Source organism: Capra hircus, chromosome 16 (assembly GCF_001704415.2).
Source record: "Capra hircus breed San Clemente chromosome 16, ASM170441v1, whole genome shotgun sequence".
Lineage (NCBI taxonomy): Eukaryota > Metazoa > Chordata > Mammalia > Artiodactyla > Bovidae > Capra > Capra hircus.
The window spans coordinates 75,433,760-75,458,112 of record NC_030823.1 but is presented as its reverse complement, the minus strand read 5'-3'; the positions used below and the strand labels follow the sequence as shown (position 1 = coordinate 75,458,112).

Here is a 24,353-nt window from a genome sequence, read left to right as displayed (position 1 = left end):
AAAATTGCCTTTTTTTGTTTTGTTTATGTCGAAATATAAGCCTTGGTCACGCTGTGTTGAATAGAAAAGTCCAACCCAGCAATGTAATCCCAATAAAAAGCGAAGTTATGGCCACACTCAGTGAAGACGGTAACTTGCAGAGAATTCAGAAAGAGCAGCAGCGTCAGCACGGGGCTGTCAGGAGCGAGGCTTCATGTGAGGACAACAAAAAATGGACCTTTCACAATATTTCCAACTTAAGAAAAGTTGCCATTATTTTGCCTTTTTGCTTTGCTTTTAATTAAAAATTGGTTTAAAAGAGATAAACTTTTTTTCTTAAAAATATATGTCTTTTCATGGATGTTAGGAAGAAAAGGCACAACACACACACACGGGCTCATGATGCTCAAGAGGAAAACTGAATCAAGAATTCTATTAGAGCCCTCGGAAATAGATCTCTTTGTCATTAAAATAGCCAAGAGTAACTCAGGCCTGCACTGAAATGACAAAACGTCTGTGTAACTGTATTTATAAAATAAACTCTCTCGATTTATATTACAGTAAAATATCATCACTTAATTATTTACATCATAACATTTTGGAGGTTTTTTATAGCTCTTTAAAATTCCTGTAGAGCATCCAGGTCAAGCTGGTAAAATGCTACAAATATTACATTTAAAATAATTTCCACTATACTTTTTTTCTGGAAAAAAAAAAAAAACCAGTTTGTAGAATTCAAACAGTTTCAGCTGCTTGAGGTGGTGAAATATCTTAGTGCTTTTCAAAAATCACATTTCATACAGGGCACTTATTCCACAGAATTAAAGCTTACTGAATAATAAATATAACTTTAAGTGATGCAAGCTGTCAAAACCCTTGAATGTCAAAGTTAAGGCAGATATCCCTTCATGATTTTTGTCGCTTCTGAAAAAGAAAGGAAGCAGAAAGGGAATGATTAAGGAAAGGCAACCTTACCTTTGGATTCCTTCATCTTTGTATATTTATCATAAATAACAATTAAAATGTCCTTTGAGGTTAATATTTTCTGGTTCAATGGGTAAGTACAGAAAAAATTAATACATTCATGCATAATAGGAGGCAATGGAGACTGGAGCATATCTGTAGCAAATTTTATTTTCAAATAACCATAAAAGGTATCCAGTTAACTCTTCAGATTAATTTATAAGATCATGCAAGATGTAAACATGATGTTCCAAAGGAAAAAAAAATCATTCCTGAAAATTCTAATGGATGAGGAAAGATTCACAGAGATGCACACCAGGAACTTTCTACATATGGCTAATACCTGGATCTCTATTCTCGCCTGCTTTTTATCATTTCCGCACAATAAAAGTAGTGCAAAGAAGCAAAAGTTAATAACCCAAGGGAAGGAAAACTCATTAATGTGATGCATGACATGGGAGAGTTTACTACATTAATATTCAAGAAGGAATATTGGGAGTGAAGAGTGATGCTAGATAAAAATATCTATTTTGAAACAGAGTTAAAAAGAAATTTAGTTGTGGTGACTATATTGCTACTTCCATCATATTTATTCACAGGCTTTCCCTTAAGTACCATGCACAGTTCCAAACTTTTTTCTTTTCTGGCTATAGAAACAGATAAAGTGAGATGGAAATCCTTCCAGAGGGCATTCAAAATAGTGTTAAGAGTTATAATGTATTTTGAGAATATGGTAGATGGTAATATTATCCTGAAAAAAAATTACATGGGCAAAATAAGTGTTATAAAAATATTTTTAAATCAGCGTTGCACTGTAAAGAAAATAACTTCCTAATTTTGAGATTGACTATAAAGCAAAGGACTGTGGCTTTATATCAGATGGGTGTTATTTATTTGAGTATTCAGAGTCGGTTCCCAATTACTAAATGTATAAAATAGATCCAAAAGGCCAATCCAGAGTTTATCTATAAGCTATATATAGCTGTATGGTTTCAAAGCAAACACAATGCCATTTCTGCAATTTGGACTAAGTCCTAGCGTCCTCATTTAACCCTGGCGTCTAGAGACCATAAAATATTTTGGATCCCCTTGGTACACAAACTCTCTACAAGTAAAGCTAGCTTTGTTTATAACATAGTTGAAAATTAAATAGCAAAACTGCATACAAAATTAGTTCTTTACATTTATTTTTATAACAATCTTATTCCTAGGATTCTCGTAAGAGCCTAGGATGACATGACTCCAAATTTCCATTCCAGAATTTCCCACTTCTTTTTTTTTTAACAATTTTTATTGAAGTATAGTTGATTTACAGTGTTAATTTCTGCTGTACACCAAAGTGATTCAGTTATACACACACAGATATCTATATATATTCTTGTTCATCAGAGTTTCCCACTTGTAACACTTCTCCCCATGATGCTCTGGCAGGCACACTGCAACAGAAAACAAGGTGCTATTTCTGTGTGACTGTTAAAATGCTGTGCATCCAAAGATTGTTATAAAATAGCATGCGGTGGATTCCACAAGGTTTATTAAATAAAGCTAAATCTACTCTGTAGGTGATGAAACATCACGAAGGTTTTTAAGTGTTTGCTTTGGGTCCTTTACTATGGAGTCATGTCCTTATTTGAGGTATATATTAAAAAAAATAAAAGAACCCACCTACTCTGCAAGTCAGCCTGAAGGTGGTAACTCACCTAAGCCGACAGCTGCTGACTCTCAGCGAAGGTTTTTTTTTTTTTTTTGCCCAAGATCAATTTGCAAGAATTCAGCCAACCCAGACATCTGGGAGGTAGAAGCTACAAAAACGTAGTGCCCTGCTGCCGGCCAAGAGGTCCACGTCCTTCTCTTCCACACCAGTGAGGGTGCAGTCCTGCAGACTCAGAGCCTGCCGTCCATCACGGGAAAGCACCACTGACCTCCGGATTCGGCCTCGCGTGCTTCTTTCTCTTCCCACTCGCAAAACACTCCTTTCTTTTCCTCTTTAAAAATGTGCCTGTTTCAAATTTGCATTATTTTTTTTTCAGACGCCTAATTTCAGCTCTGTTCTCTCCCTCTGTGGTCTCTTCCCGCATTTCACATTCCAGACAAATATTTAAAGGTCTGTAAAACCAGGCGAGGTTCCAAAATATTTCTAAACGAAACTGCCATGGGTGACAGCACAGGGAAAGAAGGAACGCGGGAGGACAAGGATTGGAATAAACTGGCTGGAAACGTATTGGAAAAGCTAAGTTACTATAGCTGTGGATGAGGTTTCAGTGAGGCGTAAACATTCAAGTCACTGACAAAAGGAACAGGTTTCATCATCATTCAGAATAGTCTACTTGTCCTGGTGCACTGCTTTTTTTTTACTATTAGTAAGTTGCTCTCTCTTTTTAAATTTTTTTTTCTGATTTAGTATTCAGGAAGTGAAAGCATTTAAGAAAACATTCAAAATTCTGAGAATACATGTAAATGAAATATTTAATGTCTATCATTCATAAAAGTTAGGTCATTTACATAGGGTTCATTCGTATATAATAAAAATTTCATCATAATGAAAAAATTTCTGGAAAGGTATATGTTAATTTGTTTAACATACGCTTTGGATATACAGCTAAATATGAGTCGTTAAAAAATTCTATCTTCAAATATTCCCTTTAACCATTAAAAAACCTCATTCCTAAATATTTGTTTTTCTTTCCACTTGCTCTTTTGTTTGTAATATCATATGTAGTCTGAACCATGCAAAGACAGGATCTCATCACAGTTCAGAATATATTTGTGTACTTTCAATAAATTTGCTCATTGCATAGCAAACATGTAAACTTACAGAGGATCTATAAATTTTACCCTAATCATCTAAAAAAGCTGCTGAAATTTTACATGACAGTATATTGAGGTTTGTTTATGTTGTAATTTGGAGTTTTTTTAATAAAAAAAAACTTTTAGTCTATGTGTCAATTGAATACAACAAATAAAAGGTCATGAAAAGTCCAAAACCAAGTAAATAATTTTATCCTAGATTACCAGAACTTAACCTCATCATATCATTCGGAATTTTTCCTAAGTATAACAAGCTGGAAATGGGTTGTGCTGCCTCTTAAGACAGTGTTCAAAATTAATTCCAAAAGTGTGTGTTTAACATAAAGTTAACTATGTTTCCATCGAATAAGATGTTTATTAATGAAAGCTATTTATCATACAAGAAACAGCAAAGAGAAGTCATCATACAGAGGTGCACACTAGAATTGACAGATGTGGACGTGCATGCAAAAATTTCTGGTTCAGAAGGAAGTAATAAACAATAAAGCTAAAATCACTGGGGTCTGATCCCTATCCTCTTAAATGAGCGATAGCTTTTCTTTGAATTTACAGTTGGAAAATGTCATTAACAGATAGGACTAAAACACATTAGCAAGCAGGTGAAATGAATGCTTTTGGACTTTATTTTACAGGTACTGTGCTTGACAAATGTGTGGGATTTTTTTTTTTTCCCAAGAATAATTTTCTTCAGCTATGGGGTGGGCATATTACTGCCTGGCTGCTCTGGTTTATACACGGTTTGTCTCACTTTGTTTAAAATCATATAATTTTAAGCCTCCATTTGTGTTAGACATCATAAAGAACAGAAGTTTTGTTAACATTCGGTAAACGACATTTAAGTCTCTTGGTCTCTCTCTCTCTCTCTCTTTCTCTCTCTCTCTCTCTCTCTCTTTTTGGCTCAATAGATCTTTTAATGTATGATTATCATAACCTAATATTGTCTTTGTCTTCACTGCAGTGGATTTCCGATCAAACTTTTCCCCTTCTTTTAATACTTTAGGGAATTTTCAAACGTCGGGATGTTTGGCTGTAATGCCCCAAGATTTGTTCTCCCTGAAAAAAATCATAGTGACAATTTATTAACTCCAGAGCAACTTGGCTTTTAGGGGTCTTCAATTTCTATTTAGATTTACAAATATCCATTTGTGCTCAATAGACCTAACATGAAACTTAATCATATTTAAGGTTTCTTTTCATGCAATTACTTTTTCTGCTAATTATTTTTTTTAATTCTAAAAATCAGGCTGAGTCAAATCCATGGGGCATTACTTTTATTGTAGGAAAATATATTTAAAGGTAATTCCAAGCTGAACTGCATTGCAAATGCAATGGTAACGAAAAATGAACCATAAGTTTGGAAAACTGAAAACTATTTGCATGTCTGTATATTTAAAAATTTGGTATTACCATTTTAACAGCTTTTACAAATAGATATCAAAAACACACTAGTACAGTTAAACCTTAAATAAAACTGATGGGAAATAAAAGTCCTTAGATTCAAAATGGTTTATTCACACAAATTTAATAGGATATATCACAACTGTTTGGTCCATAAATATTTAAGGGAAATAGTTTCTATACAATGCATTTCTCAATAAACAAAGAAACATGGACAATTTTGCTAGACCACTTACTGTACTATAAACACGAAGCTCAATATATAAGATTATTGAATTTATCAACTATATTGGAAAGAGTGCACAACTGCTTTCTATGACATGTCTGTCCCCTCTAACAGGATACACCATAAAAAGAGTTTCAGAAATAAGAGGTAAAACAGTACAAAACTAGTGAGGTGTCAAAAGGGCTTAAAACAGTTAATTTAACAAACAACACATATATCCTGATTTTTCACAAACTTACGTCCAAGTTATCTCATAAGGCACATAGGAGAACTGAGTTATAATTAGTCTACTTAATAAAGTAGATCTATAGTACCATATATTGTTCTGTCAAAGAACAAAATTTATAAGTATCAATATTTTACCTGTAAAAGTGTATTCATAAGATCTCAGCCTTACCAAGGTTGTTTGGTCTGGTTAGTGGTAAATGCCCAAAATGTAATAGAAATATGAAAAGTCAAGATTTAAGCTCCATATAAGATGATAACCACACTTGCTAAATATATAATGGCAAACACACCTTCTTCTGTTACAGTGTTAACTTATCTTCCATCATCTTTTTTTTAAAAAATAAGCTACTTTCTGTGCTAATTTTCTAAAGACCCTGAGCAAAAGTTACAATAATGCACTTTAATGTGGGCAGTGAACTGTCAATATGTAACCACACATTTATACAACCAGAAGGACACCTTAAAATCTATTAAATAACCACTTCGAACACCAGAGGAGATTTAAGGGGTCCGAAAAGTGGAGAATATGTGCAAAGTTATTCTTAACAATCCACTAAAGCAAGACATATATCTTGACTTCTTTTTTATTTTATTTTTTTTAGGAAATCCACAATCTAATTGATATTTAACTACAACAGAAGCATATAGATGAACATTCACCACTGCCCAGACCATTAAGATTTTAGCTTAAATTAAAAGAAAAAAAAATGCTACTGTAAACTAGGAAATATATTCAGTTTAGCATCCACAAGGCTTCTGAGTTTATCTTTAAACTAAGAACTTCAAATCTCTAACGTCAGAAAAAATTTTTTTTTCTGACAAATACATCAACCTGTGCCGAAGTAAAATGAAGCAAAACAAATCCAAAGAATTTTCATTGTTAATATTAGTTACTAAGTTTTTTGTTTTAACTTTATTTGTATAGAATGCCAGATACAATATCATGGTACAGCTAAAGCCAATTACGAGCTATCGATTAAATTATACTGTTTTTTTTAACTTCTTAAAAAATTATATTTTGCTTATTTCCATTTTCCCTGGGGAAAAATAATTTAGAAAGAATGGTTTCACACCTATCATCAGCTTGAGAAGGTTAAATGTATAAAATTTCAAATTCTGTTTGGAATTTTCATGGATACACAGGAGGTTTAAGTATTTTTCAAAGGTTGAAAAGCAATAACTAACTAGTAAGGAAGTTTTGTTGGGACTATACCCCTAAGAGAAAATAAAAGTCACATTCCTGGTTAGATTTTCCCATCTAATCAATCTTTAATATTTAAATTAGCTATTGTTTATTTAACCATATTCCTCATTTGTAAGAAAAAGGAATGATTAAAACATTTTTTGCATTTTAAAATTTTTAAAAAAGACAATGTGAAGTTTCCAAACTTTCATAAGTACAGGTACAGTTGCAAGATTAAAAAATAATTTTAATCAATTATCTGATTCCTTGTTAGCCTAATTATGTAACTGGGAATATGATTCTTTGCCCATCACAATACCACTCTTTGTTTTGCTTTTTCCTTTGAGATTCTGGAAATAAGTAACATACAATTTTAAGAGGCACTTATTAGAATGATTCCAAAATTCCCCTTACCGACTGAACGATCTAATTAATCTTTTTTAAATCCAAATACACTTTGTAGACAAAAAATAATAATACACTTTGTAAAGGAGACGATACTGTAAACTCATTTGCCAAGTGGCTGCAAGACACTACACACCAAGCTGTCGTTGTTACTTGCCAAGTATCTTGTGGGTGAGGGAAAAAAATATCGTTTTGTAAATAATAAAATAATCATTAGAATAATAATAAAAAGAAGAGTAAGAATTTAAAAAAAAAAACCCAAACCCAATGTTAGAAAAGGTTCGTTAAGGTAGTCTGCGAGGGGCTCGCGGACTCGTGGCTGTCCATGCTAGAGGTCACGGCTGTCACTACAGTGAGAGAGGGATTGGGCAGGTCTGTTAAAGTGGTCGCAGTGCCCGGTGGACTCAGCGCGCCGCTGTCTGCCGAGGGCGGGGCCGGAAGCGACGTGCCATCGGCTTTATCAACACCCCCATTCTCCTGCCGCAAAAGGTTCCTTCTGAATTTGGCTCGTGCGTTTTGGAACCAAACCTGCAAACCAATCCCAATGGATTTCTTTACCGATGTTTATTTTTATATTTTCTTTTTTTTTTCTTTCCCTTTCTCTTTTTTAATTCTGTTTTGGATATACGTTTCTCTTTTTAAATGTTTATTTTCCTTGGGGGAGAAGGGCCTTCCTCCCACCTTTGTTTTGTTTTGTTTTGTTTTGTTTCTTTCTGCTTTCTTTGACAACAGAGTAATCCCAGTAAGACTACAGATACCCTCTTAGCTGCACAGGGGCCCCCACCCCCAGCATTAACGAGTGCCGCTTGGGGGCACAGATGGTTAAGTGGAGATACCCTGGGGAAATGAAGGCACAGCGATCAAGGGGGTGAGGGGGGGTGGGGCGGTGGAAATACACCCTCATCCCTCAACGGTTGTCTTTCCAGAAAGAGGACAGGCGAGGTCAGCGGATGTTTCACCAAGTTAGAATCACTCGCATGAAATGAACATCATTGAAACAGATTTCTGGCTGTTCTTGAGTCTGACACATGCCAAGTACTCCGTGCACAGGAAAAACCTCCAGGGCCACAGACTCCAAGCAACCGGAAACGGGTGCGTGGAATTTAAAACGCCTGCTGTCTGTCACTGAGGGTGAGAGCATCAGAGGCGACCCCCAGCCACCCACTATCAGGTCTCTGTTAGACATTCTTACCATGATGAGCCTAGCAAGGCACTGGGCCAGCAGGTCTCACTGCAGTATGCAGTGGTCAAATGCGGTTGGTTACAATGGGAAAATACTCGCTCTGACTGGTTGCAGAGACAGCTAACCATGCTTGTAGCTTTTCAGGAGCTGACCAAAAGGATCCACGTGAATTTGGAAGCTTGGAACGGGGGAGTGAGGCCGCCAAGAGTGTGCTGAAGTAAGGGGGTAGCAGCAGGTCTCCCCAGGTGTGTGCGCACTGACCCTGACGTGGACAGAGGTCTCCAAAGCCACAGCTTGTGCAGACAGCACCACCCGCCTTTGCGGGGCAGTGGGGCAAGCTGGCTTTGTGGGCCTCTCTCCCCATCTGTAGGGAGGATGTGGCTGCATTTTAGGAGACCCTGGGTCTCTCGCTCTCGCTCTCTGGGCAGTCTCCGGGAAGCCCCTGCAAAAGCTTGGTACACTCTCTAGGGAGGTAAGTAAGGTAAACTGATGAGAAGCAGTACAGGAATCAAACAGGGAGGAGAACTATGTTCACTGCAAGGGGAAGTTGTAGGCACAGCCAAGAATCGACGTTTCTTACCTGCAGAACTCTTTTGGTCAGGCCCGTTTTCTGAGCAAGTTGCTTGAGGTCCTTGGCGTCCGGGTTGTGGTTGATGGCGAAGTAGGATTTCATGGTCCGTAGCTGGTGATGCTTGAAGGAGGTGCGCATGCGCTTGGTCTTCTGCGAGGGCGGGTAAGGCTGCTGATCCCGGTCCAAGTGGTCGGCCTCGTTCTCGTTACAACCTGTGGCAGCCACAGTGGACGAAAACAAGGGCTCAGTGCAAGGGCCTACTTTAGCTGAAAGGGTGGCAGGTGGCATGCTCCTGTCGTGACAGGACAGCAACGGTGGAGAAAGCTGTCGACCCAATTACGAGCCGGATCCAGACAAAGGAAGGAGGTTAATCACCCCAAGTCGCCAAACTAGTCTGTTAAGTGTGGACCCACTCGAAGTTTAGGCAGTAGAAAAGTATTAGATACATCTAATACATTTAGATAAATTATGAGATAAATCTAATCTCTTTGGCTTAATGGTTGCTAGAAAGACTTGAGAAGATGAGTAAGGTCTATGTGTGGGAGTGAGAGAAATCTTCTCCAAGAGTGAAAAGGGGGAAAAAAAACCCAAACCCTCTTCTACTGTGTGATGTGTATGAGCCCTGGCCCTCCACACACTTGGTTTTCAGAGATTCTTCATTGTGTCTGTATTTGTGAAACAAGGTGTAGTTTCACATGTAGTTTCATATCCTATGCAAGCCAGTAATTTCAGCTCTCTCAAGTCTAAAAGTTTTACAGAGCCATCTCCCTGCCCCAACCCCCCAAGAAGGAAGAATCTGTTTCAATTTTTAGCCTTTTCTGCATATCCTAGAATGTTTTCAGAAAAAAAATTAAAAAGAAGAGGGGAAGAAGTTACAAGATAAAAACCTGCAAGATTCTTACATAACCAGAAGAATATTACTTTTGAGGACGTTTAGTGTTAACTGGTTCACATGGGGCCAACCAGGATGAAAAGAGTTTTCCCTTGGAGTCACTGGAATAGATATTTCTGAAAGAGAAAGAGCCCAGGTGTGTGTTCGCTTGGTTCATGCCAGAATCTCTCCTCACAACTCCCAGCTCAGAGATGCTGATGTCCCATTCGGATGGTGGCCCTCTTTGCTCTGGTCCTGTGAGAGCCGGAGTGTGAGCTGTGCCCCTGGCTGGCAGGCCAGGGGGAGGGGTGACACCTTTACACTCCCCACACACAGAGCCCCCTCCACACTGAGGGCAAAACAACCCAGCCTTTGAAACCAGCCTGAAAGTCTTCATCCCCAGGATGTAAAGATGCACATTTAAAAAGTCATTTCCGATAACCTCCTAGCTTTGCATAAGAAATATGATTACAAGGAAAACACTTTGCTAAACGTTTACTGATTCAGCCAACTTTCGCAATTTAAAGGGCATGGCAATTTTTTTTTTCCTTTACACCTTACTTCAGATGTTTATCTGATGTATATTCAGACTGACCATCCAGCATTTTAGTTCACTGTAATAGAATATCTAAAATCAACATGATCACATGCCTGGGGGAGAAACCCGAATCTTGAAGAATGTGAGACATCTCCTGCGGTTAGTTGTTCCGTTCTGCTTGATAAAATGTTATATACCTGCGATGCTCTGGTTGCACGCGTGCGTGATCAGTCATGTCCGACTCTCTGTGACCCCATGGACTGTAGCCTGTCAGGCTCCTCTGTCCATGGGATTTTCCAGACAAGAATACTGGAGTGGGTTGCTATTCCCTTATCCAATGCTTTGGTGAGAATTACTTTTAAAAAAACGCTTTCAGTGAATCAGTATACATCCAGAGACCCAACCACAAGAATCACCTGCATCACAAAATCCACTTAAATTCTCCCCACTCTCATGAGACTAGGCATGAACTAATGACGCCTTTGTTCACATTTCCATGAGACCCGTGAAGAGGGCAGGCGAGTTCCTGGCAAGAAAGACACTCTCATGCTTGCCATCAGACCCTCGACGTCCAACACGGGGCCAGGAATTCAACAAGCTTCACATCAAGATTTTGAATTTTTGTTCATCCATAAAATCATCAATGATTACTCATGCAAAGTCAGATCAACTTCAGATGGCCTGCAAGTTAGATATACATAGCCAAAGGTTGAACAGAGACTCCTTAAACCCCACTGAAAGGGCACCAGGTACCCAGAAATAAGAGAGAGAGTAGAATATGTTTTACATTTTATCCTATTGCACCCCCGGGGAGAGATGTCAAGTTCAAATATTCTACAGAATTGCCCTTTTGTATCCCCAAATGGATGAAACAGCATCTTATGACCTACCATAAAACCATACTTATCTCAGTAAACTGAGCTATATTTCACAACCAGATTATAAATGTAGCCACACCAAAACAGTCAGAGAGGCGCACCTTAGTCACTGGAGGCTTCTTCAGATAAGATTTCAATCCTATCCTAGGTGAGTGATATGTAACTCTTCTTGAATAGCTTATTAAACTGAATATTACACTGGGGCAGAAGACTTAACTTGGTACTTAAATAATGCCCTTAGCCATCAACCCTCATCCACAAGTTACTATTTCTTAGAAATGAGTTTGATTCCTAAACAAACTCCATTACTCATTAGTCTCTAAAATGAATTAATGAAAAATAATTATAGACATTTTTCACACACACAATGATAGACAGGTATGATAAAAACTACTTCTCTGAATATGCATTCTGTATCCATTATGGCTGATTTAAAACTCAGTAGAGAATTTCAGTGTATTAAACACTACTATGGGACTTGTTTTCAAACAGAATACAATTCAGTGTGCAAAAAGATTAAGTTAGTGCTTGATTAAGATGGTATTCATATAAACAAACTGTGGGATCAGTTATATTATGCCACTTAATAGCACAGTCTGTGTCACCTACAGAGTAACCCGGTGTATTAGCCTAAACTACTTAAATTTAACTACAAATGTCTTGTGTAAACTTGCAGGTGACCTGTTTCCCCCATTTTAAAGCTATAGGGGTCCCCCCACCACTGAATTATGAGATGAAATGATAACTCTCTTAAGACTGTCTTAAATATACACCTGTGAGTACATTCATCTGGCACTATAAAATTAATAAGAAGATCTAACTATTTTATTCTCTGGTCACTTAGGAAATGGTCACCTATCCGAAGAGAGTTTCTTTTCTGAAGGTACGAAACCCTCTGAGAACTGCTCCCAGAGAGACCACTAGGGGTCAGTGCCAGGCTAATTTAACAACGTCAGGGAGCTTTGGAAGTTTGGAAGCCAAGAAAGAACCTAAGGAGGGGAGATTTCAAGAAGTGGCAAAAATCAGGTCTCTCGACTAATGATAAATTACCCAAACCAGAGGTATCGGCCCTAGACTAAATCTTCTTCTCACCCCGGAGGGCTTCATTTCAAACCAGCATCCCAAATGGACTTCCTGTGGCTCTTTCTAAAATATCCATCTGCTCTCCGCACAAAGAGATAATAAAGTAAATTAGCAACAGTCTCAAGGAAAGGCACTTGCCTTATGTCAAACATTTACGGATCTTTGCTTAGCTTCACATCTCTGGAATTCTGCGTCACCAACATATTTTGTGTGCATGTGTTTGAAAATATTATCAGTGTGTGAATCAGATCTGTTTAGTAGCAACATGACTCTTTTCTGAGACTAGTTTACATTTAAGCAGAGACGGCTTCAAAGAAAGATAAAATAAGGAGCTAAAACTGTGGGTCCATTTTATTTTCTGCGCTTTTAATTCACTGAAGCATTTCTTTGTAATAACAAACGGGCACTGGCTTCATAAACCTTTTTTTAGCGGTAGGCTGATTTTTGGTCAAGCATCTTTAACCGAGTTTCTCTAGATTATTTCACCCAGATCTGAACCGTATGCTGTTTGCTCTTGTCTCTGGGGAAAGTCCCGCGGCGATGCGGTGGACGTTAATTAAGAGTTACCAGCTCTGTGATGCACACTGGCTGTGTTCCGAAGGCCTCTGCAACCTCTCTCTCCTTAATGAACAGAAGCATCAGCTCTCTCCAGAACCTTGCAGCGACTTAATTTGCAAACTAATGGCCGAATTGGAAATGTAAGTGGAATGGTCGGAGAGGAAAGAGATTCTCATTCTTTTTAAGAAATAAATCTGTACTCTCTGGTGCTCCTTGGAGAAGCAGGAGAAACACAGTTTTATTGTCCTTAAAGCTCCCCGCATCTTTCTAACGTAAAGTAAGATCAAGGCATAATCAAACGAAGCTAATTAGGTTAAACAAACAATCGAAGAAAGCAGGCTTGCCGCCTTTGGCTAGAAAGCTCCTCCCCACGCTTCTGGACCTTCTGGGAGCCAGGGGCTTCCTGCTCTCTGCAGACCCGACTAGTCTCTCTCCCTCTCTTTCTATTTCTCTCTCTCTCTCTCTAATTAGGGCATTAGGGCCTTGGTGAGTGGCTAGAGATTCCGATGTCATCTTCTATTAATAAAGAACAATCGGTGCCCTGCCTGGCCGCCCCTGGGACCATGCATCAAAGGAGCCCAAGTAACCACGCTGGGCATCGTGGCCCCGAATCAGCCTGCTGGCCGAGGCGCAGAGGGGCAGCAGGAGGCCCTGACCCCCAGTAGGGGGTTGGCAAAACCCAGGGATGTACCGCTGCGGGACACTGACCCATCTAGGCAGGTCTGCTGCCAGAAGCGGGCCCTCCCCCTCCAGTGACCCGGGGTTCAACCCCTGGGACAAAGGTCCCCACCTTCTCTGGGACACCCCGCTATCCCTCATCTGTGAAATCAGAGCCAGGAGGGAGCTGAGGGGAGAGCTGGGCAGATTCCCCCTTCAGAGCAGGACCCGTTTCTGCTTGCTCACACTGGCTGAGTGTCCCTGGGCAAGTCACTTATGAGGGGGAACAGCGTCCCTTTACTCCTGAGCCACAGCGGCTCATGCACCACACCAGGTACGTGGGGACTGGAAGAGAAAAACAGGCAAGATCCACGCTCTGGGATGCCCACCCTTCAACTGGCATCTGGGTGTGCCTGGTAACAGAGCGGGGTGGCCACCATGAGGTCCCCAAGGTCCTTTCCAACAGAAAGGACTCCCTGAGCCCGAGTCTCCTCCTAAAACGTCCAGTGGGGCTGGGCACCGAAAGTCAGAAAGGCTGAACGGGGCGACAGAGGATGGGATGGTTGGATAGCATTGCTGACTCAAAGGGCACAAGTTTGAGCAAACTCCAGGAGATAGTGAAGGACAGAGGAGCCTGCCGGCCTGCAGTCCATGGGGTTGCAAACAGTCAGACAGGACTTAGCAACTGAACAACAACAAACCAGTCCTGAGGATGCCACCAAGTGAGCTCCAGGGTTTTCTGTAACCTCTTTTCCAGGGGGCTGGGACTCACAGGAAGAGCTTCCATCTTGCTTAGAGGTAGACTGTGGTCCTGGGGACCTGTCACCATCCTCACCTGGGGCTGGCAAGTGGGGGGGGCAGGCTGCCAACAACGGGGTACTGGTGAGTAAGACTGATGAGTGGTAGGTGTGCCCCCCCCCCCAAGCAAGGAAGAAAACACTTTCTGGCCTGTTGCCTGCGTTTTGTTTTTAATTAAGAGAGAAAGCTGGGGGAGGGGGGGAGGGGGGACAGTCTGGGTGTCTGGAGGGTTTATCACAGGGGCAGTGAGCTGGCTGGATGGTCCCCTGACCCAGGGAAGGGGCAGGCCAGCTCACATGGACTCTGGAGAGTGACTCCCGCCCCTCCAGCCACTCTGCACCAAAATGAGGGATTTGGTTTTTCAACACTCATGCCAACTGTTTCCCTGATTAACTCTGGGCTGGTGACCACAGCCTCTGTCCCCTCTAGACACACTGGGACTGGGCTCTGAAGATTTTTTTTTTTCGTTTTTAGTTTTCAGGGAAACCTCCTCCAGGATCTATAACTTGGCCTCCACACAGGAATTGCCCTGGGGCTGTTTCGCTCCAACTGGGAGCCAGAAACTAATGGGCTCATTAGCTAATGGGCAACAAGGGTTTGGCCCTGCCTGTTTGGGGGAAGTCGCCATAGCCCCACGGTTGTGAATGTATTTCTGGCCACAAACGAAATAAAGGTGTCTCTCTCTCCCTTTCTCCCTCTCCCCTCCCCCACCCCCCTTCTCTCTCCTCCCTCTTTCTCTCACTCCATCGTCCAGCTTCTTTCTGAGTGACCGAGAGCTGTGGCGAGGAAAGGGTCTTGCTAAGGAAAGCGCCCTCTTGCAACCAAGGGGGGTTAGGGGAGAAGCCAGATGGAATTCTCCGGGCAGACCCGGGGCCGGGGCGGCAGGGGCGGCCAGGATGGGGTGGGCACCCACCTGAGTTGTAATTGACGATGTCCACCCCTAGCGCTGGGCTCTTCCGTTTCCGGGGCCGCCCCTTCTGCACGGTGCCGGTGCCGTTGAAGTAAGGCAGGGCCAAGCCGCCGCTCTTGGCCGCCAGCTCGGTGTAGCTCAGCTGCGGCGGATACTCTCCTTGCAAGAGGGTCTCGAAGTGGGCGCGGCAGTACACCAGGTTGCCCTTCATGCCAAAGTGGTCGCCCGTGGTCAGGGTCTTGTTGCACGTGGAGCAGGTGAAACAGCTCAGGTGGTAGACGGAGTCTCGGGCGCGCATGACCATCTCGGAGGCGGAGATGCCGAGGTGGCAGCGGGCACATCTCTGCACAGAGAACCTTCTGGAAGGAAACAGCGGCGTCAGAGAGCTAGCCGAGGCCAAGGCAGGGCCACATCTCACCGCGGCATCTGGGGGCTTGGTCAGCAGCAGCCCAAGACGGAGATCCGGGAGGGGAGGACCCACGCCCTCTTGGATATACATTCATTTTATCTGCTGATTGACCTGCTCTGATGAATATGACAAAGAACCCTTACATTAAAATAAGAATCGAGGAACTCATCCTCAGTTTTCTTCCCTGTAAAGTAAAAATTTTAAAAATCAAAACCCAAAACAAACCGTGCCCTGGCTAACTCACAACAGTATGTTAAGAATATTAAAATTGGGATGCCAAGTGAAACCGTCTCCTCGATTACAAGGCATTCACAGGAAGGGTGTTGTTATTTATGAAAGTGTGAGTGTGCATGAAGACTTTCAGACACAGCCCTGGGGGAGAAAAAGAAAGGACAGTTCCGCAGAGGCGAGCCAATTCTTTCCTAACCACTGTTCTCGCCTCGGCCGAGAGCGAACCGTGTCGCCTGCCCATCGCTGCGGTCCCCAAGGCAAGAATCACCGAGCAGAATCAGTGAACGCGCTGCGGCCAGTTCACTCTCCGGCGACTGGGGAGGCTGGCGGGAAGGTTCCAGCCCGCGGTCAGGGCATCTCCGAACTGAGTGGCCTGCGTTTTGGCAACAGCAGTTATTTATTCCTTTTCGTGGTCATTCAGGTGATCTTCCCGCCACCCTCGCGAAAACCCGACAGCCAGCAGCTACTGCTGCTGCTCGGGCCGCCGGCTCAGTTCCAAGGCACCGGCCTGGCTGAGGTCGTACGTAGCAAACGGAAAACACAAACCCAACCCGCTTTAGCCTCGGTAGACGCGGACACGTTCATTGACCCTCGGAGGACGTGCCCAGCTCCCTCAGCGGTGCTCCGGAGGCCGCCTGAGCGGGAGAGTCTAGACCTGGCTCTAGACCTGGGGTGCCCTCCTCCCGGGGCGTCCTCCTCCCGGGTCTGGCGGGGGTGGGCACGCTGCAGTTTGAAGCGCACGCGGGGGGCTTCCCTGGGCAGGGGGAGAGCCGGAGGGGACCTAGAGGCTCGGGCTGGCGGCCCCGCCAGGCGGGGAAGGGATGGGCTGGGAATACCTGTAGTAATCCTCCTTGCAGTAAATGCTGCCGTCCTTGGCGAAGCAGGTGAGCTCGGACTCGAGCGCCAGCTTACATTCACAGCACTTCAGGCACCTCAGGTGCCACTGCTTGTCCACGGCCAGCAGGTAGTACCTGTCGGCGATCTTGCCCCCGCAGCCAGCGCACAGGGCGGGCTTCTCCGGGCTCAGCGGGGGCATGCCCTGCAAGGAAGCGCGCGCGCGGTGAGGAGCGCGCGGGGCCGCCCCACGCGGGTCCCCGGCGCAGAGCCAGCCCCCGGCCTCCCCGACTCGAGGACTCCCTAGACTCAGCTCCCCCTGCGCGCGCGCGGTTTCCGCGAGCGCCGCCGGTCAGGGGCCCCTCCCGCGAAGGCAGGCATCGGGGAAATGTTTGCAGTTTTTCCTTCTGCCACTTTCTGCCGCGTCCGTCTGAACCTGGACTCAACCTAAAGACCCGCCGGTCACCTCGAACCTTTTCCACAAGGGCCAGAAGGGCATAGACTGTATAAATGGTGGAGGTTTCCGAACTCAAATAATTAAAACTTTAAAAGTGTGGCTTTCGATTCGCCCGAAATGGAACAACAGAAATTGTTGTTGGAGGATGAAAGGGAGATCCGAACAAGCACATACTGGTTTTCAGCAAACACTATTACATTTCTCTTTCTCAATATCCCTATAAGCAGCATTTAAAGTAAAAGAGAAGGGAGAGGGTTTAATACTCGTGCTTATAACGTGGTGGACGTTGTTTCCATCGAGATATATTTGGCAGATCTTGCAAGGGTTATCGGTCCTTCTACTAAGGGAGCACCATACCTGTTCCTGGGAAGGTCCGTTATCCGATCGCCTCTACACAGGCCCCCATTCCCTGACATAAACATACCTCGGAGATCTTTGTACTGAAAATCTTTCCAATGCCGGCCTTGAGCTTCCCGCCTGTGTCCCCACGACCCGGCGAGGAGGGGGACCCCTCGCCTTAAGTGCAACCCCGCCGTGAAATTCGGGTTTACATTACCGCTTTTTGTTTTTAAACGGGATAGCCACAAAAGGCGGGTGGTTAACTGCGGGACATTGCCCTCAGGACTAGCAGAAATGGGTTGGACTTTCCCCCAAGAAACCCAGGCAGGCCTGGAAAAGTAGAGTTTCGCACTTTACTCAGACCAGCTCCCCCCACCCCCCGCAGTGAAATCATTTTTGCAAATGTAGAAACATCCACCATCTCGGCTACTTGGTGGACCCCAAACACCGCTGACCGGCCCCGGGCAGTCTGTCCACCGGCTTAGTTTCAGCTGCGATTCCCGGTGTGATGCCCGAGGATCTACACAGCTCAGTTTGGCTGAAACTCTGCGGAGACGTCTGTCGTTTTCCCTCTCCGGCTCGTAAATGGGAAAGGCGAGCACAGAGATTGTTCATTAGTTTTCTTTACGAAGCGGGGCCTGACTTTTATCCTGCGTGCCTAATCGACACAGCGTGGTCGACCACAGCGTGGAAGGGTTAGAAACTTCTCGAGCTTGGGCTGGGCGCCCGGCTCCTCCGGATTTTCTATTCGACTGCCCAGCAAGCTACGCGCGCCAGGCCCGGGAGCTGACCAAGCCGGGCCGCCAGAGATCCCCAGGCCATCGCGGCCTTTGAGCGTTCCGCGTCCCGAGCGTCCAGAGGACGCATTCTAGTCCACCCCGAACAGCCGGTCTCCAGACCCAGGGACTGGAGACCCGGAGCTTCAGCTCGGCCGGGACGTTCGGCCGCGCGCCGCAGCCCGTGGCCCGCACCCGCTCGCCCTCGAGCCGCCGACCCTCGCCGGGGAGGCGCCCAGGACTCCAGCGGGCCGGGAGACCGGCGTCTGCGCCGCCGGAGAGGACGTCGCCATCCTCTCGTGCCCGACTAGCCCTGCTTCGCCCGGACCAGCTGCGGCGGAGACGAGCGAGCTCGGGCTCTTAGGAGTGTAGCTCTATCAGAAAGGGGCCCTTTCTTACCCCGCAGCAGCCAGGCGAACCGAAGATAACCCAACCGCTGATCGCAGCGGACGCGCCTACGAACCGCCACCCTCGCCCGGGCGCCTCGGCGGCTCGACTCGGCTCCCCCTGCGCGCGCGCGGGCTCCTGGCTCCCGTGGCCGCCGGCCCTTCCTTACCGCGTCGCGGCCGTTGAGCTGGGCGCCTTTGGCCAGGCGGGCCTCGCTCTTGGATCTGCGCTCCATCTCTTCCATGATGCCTTGGATGTGGCCTCCAGAGATCCCGTGGAAGAGCATGGCTGGGGGGCGGAAAGGACACGAGCTGTCTTCTGCTCGGCACCCCACTATTTCCATATACACTCGCCCCGGGGGCTCTCAGCTCATCCGAGGAGGAGAAGCGGGGAGCGCAGAGGCGGGGCGATGGGAGAGCGCCGAGACGCTCGGGGACTGAGGGAGAGGGGGAAGAAGAAAAGAGGCAGCCGCGGTGGAAATGGGTCTGCTCCGAAAAGAAGAAGCAGGGGGGACGCCAGCCCCGGCGACTCCCTGAAGGAGATGCGCAGAAAACAAACACGGGAAGGGGGGAGAGGAGGCGAAGCAGACGGATCTGACCTCTCCGAGAGCTCGAGTTACTAACGGGGAACAACTGCGTGGGGGTGGGGAGGGGGGAGCAAAACCTGGTGGAGAAAGAAAATAATTTTGAACACAAAGGAAGAAAAAGAAGTGCTATTTTCAGCGGCCCCTGGCTGCTTGCAAGTTCCCAGCGCCTGTAGGTTGGGTTGGGGACTGCTCCTGCCGCCGGAGCGGTGTCCAATTTGTTAAGAGACTAAAGCCAGCCCATTTTTGATAATTTAGTAGGAGGAGTTCTCTCCCGGAGCCGCCACGGATTTTTATTCAGACAACAAAGACCTGTCATACTCCTCTCAACCCCCTGGTGATGGGGAAGCGGGGACAAACACTGGGGGGGGGTAAGGGGGAGGCAGGAGGAGGGGGCATTTACTTCCCCCCAACACACACACACACACACACACACACACACGCCCTTCCAAGAGTTCCCAGCAATCACCTTTTAAAGGGAAAAAGGAACCCTTATTGTCCCCGCCCTGGCGCAGAAGGCAGAGTCGGCCTGTTTGGTCCAAGTTCAAGATCAGACCCAGACTCAAGAAACGCAGAATCCCAGCCCCAAACTTCACGTCTCTTCCTTGTGGACTTTCTGGTCCCCAGCTCGAGGGGACCCCAAATAAATAAATGTTGGGCAGGCATTCCTCTCCTCCCCTACCCCTGACTTCAACTCACTTTTTAAAAGCACGTTTGCTTCATCTCCCCACGGCCTCCCGACCCCACCTGGGACTGAAGCAAGCCCCAAAGTGAACAGGAACTAGGAGAGCCTCTCTTTCTAGAGTCTACTTCTGGCAAAAAAAAAAAAAAAAATCTTGGAACAATCAGTGTAGGGGACAGGGCTTGGAAATGAGTGGGCTTGGAGATGTGTGTGCAACTGCAGCGTGGCCACCGGGGGATGCCGGTTCAGGCTGGGGGAGAAACTCGCGTCCCGGAGGAAACCTGTCCGTGGGCAGCGAAGCGGGGGCTCGCCCGAGCTTGGCGCCGCCCCCGACATCCCGGGACCGGGCGCGCGCCCCATTGCCCCGACTGGACTGGGGACCTGTAAACGTGGGCGCCCCGCGCGGTGAGGAGGATGCGAAGGGACCCCTCGGCATGGAGGAGGGCGAGGTGAGAGCTGACGGGCGGAACGGCAGCCCCCGCGCCTCACAAGAGGCGGGATTGTTCCCGCGAGCCGCGGCCCCTCCTCGGCCCCGTTAAAACGTGGCCACAATACTCGGATATTGTCGATTCATGCAAACCGCCAGAAGCCCCCGAGGAGCCCGACGCGGGGAGCGGCGGCAGGAACCGACCCAGCTCCCAGCCGAGAGCGGGAAGACCCGGCGGGCCTCCGCGGGGCTCCCCTAGGCTGCCCGTTCCCCCACCGCGCCCCGTCGGCTTTGCGGGGACCGCGCGCTTCTCCCGGCAGGTCCGGGACACCCGAGGGATCCCCTGGTGGCAGACTCGCGTCCCTCCCGGAGGAGCCCGACCGGGAACGGGGGCCAAATCTCGAAAGATGGAGAGGGGGAGGGAAGAAGGGGGGAGGGAAGAAGGGGGGAGGGAAGAAGGGGGGAGGGAAGAAGGGGGAGGGAGGAGAAAGGAAGGAAGACGAGAACGGTGCCGATCCGACTTCCTGTCCCAAAGCATCGCCTTCTGAAGCTGCTGGAATCGCCTCTGCCATGAAACCCAAGACTCGCCTGCTTCCCCCTTGCTCTTTTCTCAGGGTCAAAAAAAAAAAAAAAAAATGTTATTTGCAGACTGGACGCTGTTACGGTCCTCCGGGTGCCAGAATACAGCTCATAAAACACAATTTCACACACACACACAAAATGAAGCCAGTCAAGTGAACTAAACTGGAGACCTTCCCCACCCCCCAACTCTGGCAGCCCTACTGGACAGCAGGGCTGCTATTTACTGTAAGTAATGTAATTAGCCCCTTTGGATGGAAATCAATGAACTTTTCAAACCCACGTGCACCAGCGCAGGGGCTGGGGGCAACACCTCTTTCAGAGACGTTAGGTCCTCTCACAAAGGGGCAGGCTGCCTTTCCACAAGAGGGGACTGGGCCCAGGGAGGGGGAGGCCGAGGACGGGGGAAGGGAAGGGGGAAGAGGGGGAAGGGAGAGGAGGGGGAAGGGGGAGGAGAGGAAAGAGGAGGGGTCTCTGAGAAGGACATCCTTTAACCAAGGAGGCTCCAAGGGAAAGTAAACCAGGGACCTCAATCCAGGGACTCGCTTTGTCCAGTTTCTGGGCCAACTCCCCCCACATTTCACCCCCAGGTGGAGGTTGGGAACTGGGTTTGGGTTTGGCTGTTGCTGGATCTGGGTCCTGCTCAACAAAAATAAACAGAGCCGGAAAACACCACTGCCTTCTTGCTGGGGATGAAATTTTGGAGACTTCATTAAGTGAAGGTTTACCCAACAACTCCAAGGAGAGGCCAGACCTTTGTGAAGCGTCTCCAGGGAAGCAGGCACAGAAGGCCCGTGAGCCCTCCAGTCCTTGCTTCCATCATTCCTCTCCTGCATACACAGATTTGCTCCTTGACTGTCGGGTACAGGCAGGGCAGGGGGCCTCCTGCCATCAGCTTCCGGGTTGGAGCTCGCTGTCTCGGCTTTTTCTTATAAAACTGGGGTTATAAGTTTCTGTGCAGGGTGGGATTTGCTAACTTCCCATAAAGATGCCAACTGCTCGCCTTCCTCCTTCTCTGCCAATGCAGGAAGTTTGCCGAGACCTCGGGGTGGGGCAGGGGAGCTGCTGGAGTTTGAGAGGTCCTCCTTCATCGTGTGGCCATCAGAAATCGCTCGGGGTGGGTCCAGCCCTGCCTCCTCTCCCGGCTCCAGAAAAAGGGCAGTGGCCTGGGACGTCCTAACCTTTTCGTCTTGCAGCCTCCGGGAGATGGCCCACCCCACGCCACCCCACCCCCGGACTCTCAAGGGACAGTAAGCACTTCCAGGAGAGGGTCCAGGTGTCTCTGCCTTCTTTCATCTCTCAAAAGGAGGTGCTGGGGCGCGGGGCGGCCCTGGGGTGCTCCCTACACGCTGGGGTGCTGCTCACTCAGTTCCCGGGGCTGAGTCCCCGCACCTCTGGCTGGGACAGGTGCAGCGACCGCCTCCGTCCGCGGCCCACAATGACTCCTCCAGTCTCCCGTCTAAACTCAAAGCTCTCTTTGGAGCAAGGTGGCAGAACCCTGGCCAGGGGCTGCCCTCCGCCCGAGGGAGCACACTTCACCCACTCTGCCCTCTCTGCTCCGCCAGCCCCTGTGGCGGCTTTGAGGAAAGCGGACGGCAGCGACTGCGGGCACGGGAGTTGGGCTCGAGGGTCGGGGTCCACAGAATCTCCTCGAGGGCCGCAGCGGGGTCCCTCTCCAGAAGAAAGAAAGAGAAGTAAAGAGAACGCACCGCTTCACCCAGGGGCTGACGGAGGCTTCAGGGTCGAGAGAGGAAGCCTCGATTGTGAGCACAAGCGAGGTCTCTTTAGATCCGAATTTTGGAGGTCAAGATGCTCTGCCCCGAGTTTGCCCTTAAAAGGGCAGAGGTCACCTTTCCTCCTGACCCTATTAAGCTGGTGGAGGGTCCTCCTTGGTCTGAAAGGTGCAGCTCTCGAAGAGGCGTCCGGCTTCCGGCATTGCTCTGAGCACCCCAGGGCCGGGGGAGTCAGCGCTGTTCTGGGGCTGGCACCCGAGCACCCAGCCCTGCACGTCGCGGGGCCTCCGCCCGGCGGGGTAGCGAGGGGATGGCCCCGAGGCTTGCCAATCCTGTCTCCATCCTCTGGCTCAGGGCAACTGTGGGTACACCTAGGCGGCAGGGCCAAGCCTGGCGCCGCGCACCTCGGCATCAGTCCTCCGAGGAGGGCCGCCAGCCCCGGTGGGAGTAGGCTGAGCGGCTCCGGGCCTCGCGAGCTCTACCGCGCGAAGAAGGAGCCCCGCGGCAGGCCTCGCCCGGCACCTCGGCCCGGAGCGCTCCCCGCGCCCGCGGCGCGGGCGGGGCCCTGCCCTCGGGTGCGCGCTGCGCCTACGGGCCTCCTTCTCCCCGGAAGGCGCCCCACCCGACCCCGGTTTCTTCTCTAAGGGCCCGCCGCCCGGTGGGGAAGACCGCGCTTCTGAAATCTGAAGCCCTTTCACCTGGGATTTGCCGCGCGACGGGCCCGCCGCCACCGCCGGAATAAAAGGAGCCGTCCCCCCCAGCCCCCACTCCGCGTCCGCGGAGATCGCCCACAGAAACCGCTGCGCGGGGGTCAGATTGAACCAAAAATGGGGGGTGAAGGCAGTTTCCGGAGGAGACGCGGCTTCTTCCTAGCGCCCCCACCCTGTCCCCACCAGCCTCATCCTTCCCATCCATCCCTGTGAGAAGACGCCCCCAGCAGCTATGCCGAGGACCGGAGCGCATCCCTGGCGCCCCGACAATTCAGCGCAGTGGCCCGGCAACCTCCGGGCCCCCGCGCCTGCACCCCGAGAATCTCAGGCCTCGGAGAGCGAGGCCGGAGGAGGGAAAGGGGCCTTTCAGGACTAATGTCAGCGGACTCTGAACGAGACCGCGTATTTTAGAGCCTGCTGATCGCGGTACGATCTCCAGGGCAAGCACGACCCCTCTTCCTCGCACCCGATGAAGGCGGGTACACGCGCGTGCACACCCACTCACACACCCACGAGATAAATGCTCCGGCCTAGGGAACAGGGCACGAGAGAGCCTGGCGGGTAACTCACCTGCCTCCAGAGTGGTGCCGTTCAGCATTCTGCGAGCTGGGGTGGCTCACGCCGCGATGGTGGCTGCACCGCAGAGAACGGGCGCGTCAGCTCCGAGGTGCGGCCCGGGACCCCGCGCGCCTCCCCCGACCAGGGGAGCACGTCCCAACCGCTCCTCCCGCTCCACTCGGCCTTGGGGACCGAGCGGCCTTCGGGGAAGCCAGGCCGCCTCCGGTAGGTGTCCGGGGCGCTCCTGGGCGCCCGGAGGTCGGGAGCACACCGAAGGCGGAAAACTGCTCGGATCAGACAACCCCAATCGAGATCTTACCTTGAGGTCCAGACGTTCCCTCCAAGAAGCCAGTCCGGGGAGAAGAAGAAGGGCGGCGGCGGCCAGAGGTGCGAGCCAGTCCCCAGAATCTC

General features: G+C 48.2%; 1 protein-coding gene across 2 annotated transcripts; it reads right to left on the bottom strand.

The window, feature by feature from the left end:
• On the bottom strand, window positions 4,086-19,502 carry LHX9 (LIM homeobox 9). Of its 2 annotated transcripts, none has more exons than XM_018060812.1 (5): window positions 18,840-19,502; window positions 16,714-16,916; window positions 15,241-15,596; window positions 8,954-9,156; window positions 4,086-4,803 (listed from the first exon to the last, which is right to left on the bottom strand). In XM_018060812.1, the coding sequence occupies exons 1-5, from the start codon at window positions 19,011-19,013 to the stop codon at window positions 4,747-4,749; spliced, it is 993 nt and encodes a 330-aa protein (XP_017916301.1). In that variant the 5' UTR covers window positions 19,014-19,502; the 3' UTR covers window positions 4,086-4,746. The 2 variants fall into 2 exon arrangements, with proteins under 2 accessions (XP_017916301.1, XP_017916300.1); XM_018060811.1 differs by lacking the exon at window positions 4,086-4,803 and adding an exon at window positions 6,847-7,718.